Source organism: Capricornis sumatraensis, chromosome 5 (assembly GCF_032405125.1).
Source record: "Capricornis sumatraensis isolate serow.1 chromosome 5, serow.2, whole genome shotgun sequence".
In the NCBI taxonomy this organism is placed as follows: Eukaryota; Metazoa; Chordata; class Mammalia; order Artiodactyla; family Bovidae; genus Capricornis; species Capricornis sumatraensis.
The window spans coordinates 75517573-75526970 of NC_091073.1; the positions used below are offsets into that span (position 1 = coordinate 75517573).

Here is a 9398-nt window from a genome sequence, read left to right on the forward strand (position 1 = left end):
TTCAACTTTCTCTGTTCCAAAGTCCTAACTAGATACCAAAGAAACGTATCTCTGCCACTCTCTTACTTGCTCTCCCTCCTCTATTCATTTCATATGCAAATGACAAATCATGGCTTCTTAATGTAAAAACAGTGCTGACACAATGACATGAAATATGATCCAATAAAGATCCGATGTGTCCCCAGTGTTAAGGTCTCTCCAAAGAGCAAAGTGGTCTCCATAATAGACCTCTTCTCTCCATTAAACCTTAGTAACCCCCACCACTCAAGACTAAAACAACACATTATATTTAGTGCTTTGTTTTACCATGTTATGACTGTATTAATTCCTGTTATTTTATGGCAATTTATGGAGTTTTTGGTGCCTGGCCCAGGGCACTTAAAAGCTGGCACGTGGTTTTGCTTGTATCAGGTATTCAGTAAATGTTTATTAAGTAATTTACAAGTTTCATAGATTTTTATCAGCTCTGCTGAGAATGTAACAACCATTTATATAGCACTCCTCCTCTGAGAATGTATTCCAAATTCTAAACAACTAACAAGGCTATGGTTTTTCCAATAGTCACATATGGATGTGAGAGTTGGACTATAAAGAAAGCTGAGTGCCGAAGAATTGATGCTTTTGAACTGTGATGTTGGAGAAGACTCTTGAGAATCCCTTGGACTGCAAGGAGATCCAACCAGTCCATCCTAAAGGAGACCAGTCCTGGGTGTTCATTGAAAGGACTGATGTTGAAGCTGAAACTCCAAAACTTTGGCCACCTGATGCAAAGAGCTGACTCATTTGAAAAGACCCTGATGCTGGGAAAGATCGAGGGCAGGAGAAGGGGACAACAGAGGATGAGATGGTTGGATGGCATCACCGACTCAATGGACATGGGTTTGGATAGACTCCGGCAGTTGGTGATGGACAGGGAGGCCTGGCATGCTGCAGTTCATGGGGTCACAAAGAGTCAGACATGACTGAGCGACTGAACTGAACTGAACTGAAACAACTAACATACTCCGTTGTAGACTTAGAGTGTCTGCTGAGAGGTTAACATCTCAGAAGTTGGAATTCCTTTCTACTCTGTACTTACCTTCCATATTAGAGCCTAACTTTCACCTGTTAATAGTATATTCAACCTAAAGTGAAAGTGATAGTCACTCAGTAGCATCCAACTCTGCGACAGCCTGCCAGGCTCCTTTGTCCATGGAATTCTCCAGGCAAGAATACTGGAGTGGGTAGCCATTCCCTTCTCCATGGGATCTTCTTGACCCAGGGATCGAACCTGGGTCTGCAGGTTGATCTGCCTGCATTGCCACCATGTAAGCCACCGGGAAGCCCCCACATTCAACCAATGAATACCTATTGAGTGAATGATCCCCAGCAATCCCTCTCTCACTGTCCTGCCAGTATTACATTACCTAACACACTAAAAACTGGCTAACTCTCCACTCTCAAAAGTTTCCTGACCCTTTAAATTCTTCCCAAGATTACTCAGGCTACAATGAAATTTTACATTCCCTATTTTCTTCCTCTGTGCCTGTGATTGCATTTCAGTAGATCTCTGCTGTTAGACAGACTAAACTGTTGTTCTTCAGTCACTAAGTCATGTCCGACTCTTTGCGACCCCATAAACTGCAGCACCCCATGAACTGAAGACTTCCTTGTCCTTCACTCTCTCTTGGAGTATGCTCAAACTCATGTCCATTGAGTCAGTGATGCCATCCAACTATCTCATCCTCTGTTGTCTCCTTCTCCTCCTGCCATCAATCTTTCCCAGCATCAGAGTCTTTTCCAAAGAGTTGGCTCTTTGCATCAGGTGACCAAAGTATTAAAGCTTCAGCTTCAGCATCAGTTCTTCCAGTTAGTATTTGGTGTTGATATCCTTTAGGATTGATTGGTTTGATCTCCTTGCAGTTGATCTCAAGAGTCTTCTCCAGCACCACAATTCAAAAGCATCAACTCTTTGGGCCAGATTAAAACACAGAATTAATCTTGCCCCTCAGAACAATATTTGAAACAAACTGGCTTTGCAAATCATGATAAAGAAATAAAGAGGGCTTTATTTAGACCTGGATAAGCAGGCCACATAATCGTGAAACGTTTATAGAGCTGGTTATTTAATACTTCTGGAGACAGATTTTTACCAAGTGACTTTTATCATAACTACTTTTAAGTATGTAAATGGGGCTCCCTCCAATCTCACAGGATTGCGGTGAGCAGCAGCCCTTAGGCCCAGGAACTTTAGAATGCCCATGCTTTATAAGGCCCAGTTCTGGCTAACTGTGCCTCTCCTTGTGGGGCAGAAAGTTTATGGGGACAAGAGGATGTGTCCATCTAAACCCATGCTCCCCAGTCTCTTGCCCCAGATTGATGCTGGACTGCACATTCCCTGACAAGTGGCTTTGAACCCAGTTTCAGGCCCTTTATGGGGTCTCTTCCCCAGGTCCATCCTCCCAGGGGTTGACAGTGCTACCAAGCTAGTATATCCCTCTAGGCCAGACGGGTGGCCAAGAGGTGGCTCTGTGCTGGAAGGGGCGGTAATAGGTATATGGAACTTGAACTTAAGGGATAGGTACCCTCGTATAAAAGGCACCTCATAGTTTGGGATGGAAGTGGGGGTAAGAAAGTGAGGTAAGAAAGCAGTCGGGCCAGGGGCTAGCAGTTGGCTCTTTCTGAGCCACCATGTCCCAGTGCAATACTTGGGACAGCCTAAGATTTGAAACAGTCTAAGAAGTCTAAATTTGAACTGGTCTTCCAGGTAGTTATGAAAGTATCTTATCAAGGTAGGAGAATGAAACATACTTACCCGACAGTTTATTTGCTTGATTTACAAATTGAACTATTTAGACTAATGGAATGTGGGCTCTCATTGTACTAAAATCCCAGGACCTGCAAGTGTTAAGGGTGGGCCTGGCTGTAAGGACAAGTTTACAAGGTCCAAGAAGTATTTATTCCATACTTCTCACCACCACCCCATCTCTGCTCTTGCTGTTCCTTTAGCCTCTCCATCTCTGCGTGCCACTCAAGCCCTACTTTCTGCGGTGTCACCTAACATGGTCTCGTCTCCTCCCACCCTGTGCTTCCAGCACCACTTCCCTATTCAGCCGGAATCAGTTTCTCCCTCCTCTGAACTTCCAAATCATTTTGTCTTAACTTCTCCTGTAGCAAAGAGTTACTGTCCATCTTATAGTCATTTATGTTCACGCCTTATCTCCCCTTCTAGCCAATATACTCCTCGATGACAAGATTTGTTTCTGATCCATCCATGTGTCTACCACTACCTTACACATGTAGGTGCTCTGTAAATATGTATTGAGAATCATCAATCTGAGAAAAAGTGAATTTCTAAGTAAATAAAAGACTACAGTGAAACCCATTCATTCACTTTTATTTGCATACCTCCTTTTGAAAATATAAAACTCTATTTATAAAGCAGTTATGTCTACAGAATGAAATTTTTATTTGAATTTCAGTGAGTTAGCCTTCATCAGAAATTCATAAATGATATCATATGGTGTCATTTTAGGCCGGGAACGAGAAGTAGGAGGCACACAGTTTTGGCTGTACCTCAGAGTCCTTTATTTCTCTAATAAAATTTCATTGCATTTCTCCACAGTATACTTTCAGACACCCTGCTAAAGTAAAGGAATTTTCAAAAAGACCTCCTTTGATAAAAATACTGTGTTTAACTCCAAATACAGATTAGGTTACAGTTGCAGAATTTTAGTAATTAATGAAGGAAAAGTATTATGATCTTTTCTAACAGCAATGACCTTTTATACTCATATTCTAGCTTCCTAAATGTGTTGAGAAAAACAAGCCAGTGTTCTACCCAAAACCACCTAAAACCTTCGCTCCTAACACTTCTTTAAATTCATGGGACACTATTACTTCTCTAAAAGAAGGCAACATACAAAGAAATCTCGAGAAGTCCCACTGGATCACTTCATATAATCATGATTTTACAGGTATGAGTTCACTTTAATGAGTAAAAAAAGCAAACTTAGAATATTTAACAAATGCTATTACAGCTTTATCTTCTAATATTTCCCCCTGTTTTCTTAATCTAAGTAGCAATAGGAATAAGGTGGGTGGTAAGTTCCTCTTAGAGGGTAATTGGAAAGTTAAGTTTGTTTTCATTTTTTATCATTTCTAATTATATTACAAAGGGGAACGGGTAAGTGTTTCTATAAAAAGGTCTGAATTTACGTAGCATTCTTCATTTACTTTAACAAAATAATAAGATGTGATGTTTCCATTAAGGTCTGGGGCCCATGAATCCCCTTGAACTGGATGATTACCATGAAAAGAAGGTAGCCGAGTTAACTGGACAGATAGGATTTGACCCAGAGCCTGTAAGTAATTGCAGTCAACCCTCAGTTATTTAGGGGGAAAGTGTCTAGATTTGGGGGCTTCTCAGGTGGCTCAGTGGGTAAACAATCCACCTGCAATGCAGGAGACTTGGGTGCAATCTCTGTGTTAGGAAGATCCCCTGGAGGAGGGCGTGGCAACGCACTCCAGTATTCTTGCCTGGAGGATCCCATTAAAAGAGGAGCCTGACTGGCTATAGTCCATAGGGTCCCAAAGAGGCAGACACGACTGAAGTGACTGAGCACGCACGCACACACGCATCTAGGTTCTCGGCTCCTTCTTGCTTTACTCACTTTTTATTTGCTTCCTGAACATTAGTGACCAAGCCAGCAAAGGGAAAATTTAACTCAGTTCAGAAGTTAATTCTGAATTGATTCAAACTTGTCCACTATTTTGAAGAATAAGCAAGTTTTCTTATCTTCATCACATGGGTGCATGCTACATCACTTCAGTTGTGTCCGACTTTTTGTGGCCCTATGGACTGCAGCCTGCCAGGCTCTTCTGTCTATGGGATTCTCCAGGCAGGAATACTGGAATGGGTTGCCGTGCCCTCCTTCAGGGGACTTCCAGACCCAGGGATCAAACCCATGTCTCATTATGTCTCTTGCACTGACAGGCAGGTTCCTTACCACTAGCGCTAGCTGGCAAGTTCTTTCTTCATCACAGTACTGGGTTATTTTTGTTTTATTTTGTTTTACAGATTTTCTACTATGCTACTGTTGCTAAAATTTACAAAGGAATTGGTTTATGAACATTTACCTAGTAATAAATGTGATTCTTAATAAATTCTGTGAATCTTTGCATATTTTATATCTTGTACATTTTTGCTGCTTTTGAAGAGAGAAAGGCTTCCTCCTGATATCCACAATCACTGAGAGTTGGCTGAATTACAAACAAAAGCCGATAAATTCTCTGCAAATAACAAGAGATTTCTTAATTGATTATGTGAAGTGTCCTAAAAGAGATGATCAAGCCCTTTAGTGATAGAAGTTATAATCTCTTAGCTTAATTATGCAAGTGAAATAAAATGACCTAATAGGATACATTTATGTTGTTTTATTTGGGCCTAAATTTTATCCTCTAAAACTCAGTTTTTTAAACAAGATTAATATTTCCAAAAATGTAGGTTGTAGAAAGACACGTAAAAAACAATGTTAAGGTATTTCAACATGAACTCTTTTTAGACTGAATGAACAAATTTATTTTATATACCTTCAATATTTCTCAGGGTGATATAATAAATCATAACACTAGAAGTAGTTCCACGGACTGTGCTTTATCATTCACTAAAAGGTCTTTAATTTTCTCTATTTTTTACCTGTAACAAACATTCTCTAAGGCTAGAGAAGACTATACATATTCTCTGACATTGTCAGGTATGTTCAACAGCCGTCCAGATTTCCACAGATTTAAGCCTGTAGAGTCCAGTCCCTCTGGAAGCAGCTTTATCATTTTTACCTGGAAATACAAGTACAGTTATACAAAGGATGTTTGTCAAGTATATTATATGCAAAATTATCATATAAGTAAATAACACCTAAATTTTTTATTAATAACAAGATAAAATATGCCTTAAATAGTTGGAAGTTTAAAAGAAAGTTTCAGTGAATCTTGCTGGTTTCTAATTAAAACATAAATAATGGAGTCTGAGAAGGCTTGTTTTACTGGTGATAAATATATGTATGAAATATTTTGTTGTAGAATAAAGTAAAGGTATAAAGGCTGTTTCTCACATATAAGGATACCATCAAAGTAAGATATATACTTTTTTGTTCATGATAAATTTAACAGTGTATTTCAAAGAATTTTTTTTCTTGTTTTCATAGTATCTACTCAAACAGATTAGGTTTCAAAAAGCTGTTCCCAAGTCCTTTTTTTTTTTTTCCTAATTCCAAACTAGAGTTATATTTTCACCACTCTTATTTTTATCTTTGCTATCAATTCCATCATTGTCACACATTCATTTTTAGTTTTCTTTCTTAAACAGATTATAAAAATGTTCAAGTGTTCAATGTTAACATAAAGAAAAGTCTAAGTAACTTTACAGTTAAGACCTGTATACCCATGGTTTAGATTTTACCGTAGCATTTTACTGTACTTATTTTATTACACATCTATCTTGCCATCACTCCAAACATTGATAAATTCACTTTATTTTTTCTGCATTTCAGTGTAAATCACAGATTTACACTTAATCGTAAACATTCAGCATGTGTGTGTGTGTATGTGTGCATGTGTGCTCAGTGGACTTTTTGGGACCCCATGGACTGTAGCCTGCCAGACTCCTCTGTCCATGGGATTTTTCCAGGCAAGAGCACTGGAGTGGGTTACCATGCCCTTCTCCAGGGGATCTTCTTGACCCAGGGATCAAACCCAAGTCTCCTCCTGCACTGTAGGCTGATTCTTTACTGCTGAACCAACAGGGAAACTCAAAAATGCATACTATTAATTGGACTTAAATTAGTTTTTTCTTTTAAGGTGATAGCTCAGTTGGTAAAGAATCCTCCTGCAATGCAGGAGACCCCAGTTCAACTCCTGGGTTGGGAAGATCCAATGGAGAAGGAATAGGCTACCCACTCCAGTATTCTGGCCTGGAGAATTCCATGGACTGTATAGTCCATGGGGTCGCAAAGAGTCAGACACAACCCAGTGACTTTCACTTCACTTCACATACATTCATTACAATTACACAAACCTTAAGTGTACATTCCATAAGTTTTGACAAATGCATACACCTTTGTAACCCAAACCTCTATCAATATATTCAACATTACCATCCTCCCAGAAAGTCCCCTCATGCCTCTTCCAAGTCAACTCCTCTCTCTTCCTCTTACCCCTCCCCCCAGTCATATATCTATTAATAACCCCTTAAACACACTCATTGCTTTTGCAGTTACCAGACATGATTAAGTTCACAATATCTGTCAAACATCTCAAAAAAGAAGCACAGCTATGACAAACCCCTGTCAGACCAGTGTTTCTCCAAGCATAGCATATCACTGGCCTTAGCATCACTCGAGATGCTTATTAAGAGAGCAGATTCCTAAACCCTACTGCAGACCCTCTGAATCATAATCTCAGAGGACCAAGCTTGGGAATCTTATTTCCTGCTAACTGCAAAGCTGATTCTGAGTCAACCAACCAAGGTTTAAAAACCCTTGCCTGAGTCTAATAAAGAAGGCTTTGGCTGAGATTTAAATAATTGCACGTAACTTTTAATTAACATCGTCTGTGTTGGTGACAGACATCATCATAAAATATGACCTGTTTTATTCCAATAAGTTCTTTTATATCTTGGAAAATCTGAAAGCAAAGAGTTCCTACATGGAAAAATTTCTCTATAGCCAAGTAAAAATGTGCCCTTTCCTTATAAAAACATGTGTTTATTAGGACCCAAATTTCAATGTCTTTAAATAAATATCAGTAAATATTGCAGTGTTTACTCCAACCCATCCTGTGTTTGCTCAGATAGTGAAAATGGGTATGGATTTTGACCTGCCATTTGTGGCAATATCCTGACAATGCTAGATCTGTTAACTAGTTGATTTTCTCTTTTTTATCCTACCACCACAGCAAGAAAAATTCCATCCTGCCTTAAAGCCCACCAGACCCTTGGAAGGACGAATTGCCCGACTGATTCAGAACCAACGTCCTCTGGAGGCTATTCTTGAGCAAAGACCATCTTCCTGTCCAAACTGCACCCCTAGAGTTCTGTGTACTTTTCATACCTTTGTGCCCAGTTCTACAGAAATGATGGCCCTGAGTGATAACATACCCGCAGATGTGACACTTAAAAACCAGGAGATCGAAGAAAAGATTAAGGAAGAACAAAGCTTGCTATCTACCTATGCACTCCCATCCTGTTACCCAACAAAAGATCTGGCTAATACGTGCGACATAAAACCATTTCCAAAAATCACAGATACTAAAAAGACAGAAGATTTGTACTGGAGACAGCTGTCTCTGAAACCCCAACTTATGCCTTACTGTAGCCCGGATCATTACATTCCCTATGAACATTTAAATCAGTATAATGTGTACCAAAATCCTGTTAGCCTTAGTAAGCCTGGTATTTTACAAAGTAAACCAGACTTGAAAACTTTTGATTTTGAACACTTTTTAAGTAAGCCAGAACAGTTGACCTTGAATATGGAGGATGATGAAGAAACAAAACCTATCCTGGGTTGGATTCCTAGAGCTGGAGTGGCCAAACCTCAAACGGACCTGCTGGAGCTTAAGAACACTTTTTCAAAAACTGGTGCACAAAAACGTTTCCATAAATCAGTTCTAGAAGACTATAAAGACCTCAGGGATAAAGAGCACTTGGGGAAGAAACACCAATTCTATGGCTATAATTCCTATTATTTCTATAATTGAGCTATTCATCCTTCCCTTCAAAACCCATCTTCTTGCAAGAAAAGAAAAAATATAACAGAATTCCTTCCTCATTGCTGGATTCTGTTTTCTGGAGAAGCCATAATGAGCTTGTTGATGAGGTTTATGTTTTCAGGTATTTAAGTTAGGGTCTGGTCAGAAGAACCCAGAAAAGGTGATGTTCTGACTTCCTCGAAAGTTGAACAATTTGGCAATAAAATAGAACCAGAAAAATTTATAGTCTTTAATCTCATTTTCAAATTATATGCCAAGGGATATTTCCAAAATCATGATAAACAATATGTATGACAAAATTTTACAAAAAATATTTGAAAAAAACTCAAATTCCCGATAATTGACAAATGTCTATACAAACTGTAGTAGTACCTTAATAAAATAAATATATGGACACTGTCCCTATAGGCAAATGTTTGTATAAAATAACACTAGGTACAAAGACAAAATTCAAAAGCCCAGTTAACTGAGGGACTGACAGCTCTGCAAACTACATTACCTTAATAAATATGTGGGCCCCGTTCCTTTATGTAAACACGTAGACAGAATAAGTTAGTAGAAAAGACAAAACTCAAAATGCCCTGCATGCGCACACATTCTAAGTTGGATGTTTCTTTTCCTTTCACCTTCTGATAGAGAAACAACCATTT

General features: G+C 39.0%; 1 protein-coding gene across 1 annotated transcript in view; it reads left to right on the plus strand.

Annotated features, from left to right (window-relative positions):
* SPMIP4 (sperm microtubule inner protein 4) overlaps nucleotides 1-8736 on the plus strand; it is a 40688-nt gene extending 31952 nt beyond the window's left edge. The window contains exons 7-9 of the mRNA XM_068972310.1: nucleotides 3782-3956; nucleotides 4252-4343; nucleotides 7933-8736. Coding sequence (XP_068828411.1) covers nucleotides 3782-3956; nucleotides 4252-4343; nucleotides 7933-8736 — 1071 coding nt within the window. The remainder of the gene's footprint in view (nucleotides 1-3781; nucleotides 3957-4251; nucleotides 4344-7932) is intronic.
* Nucleotides 8737-9398: the final 662 nt, after the last annotated feature.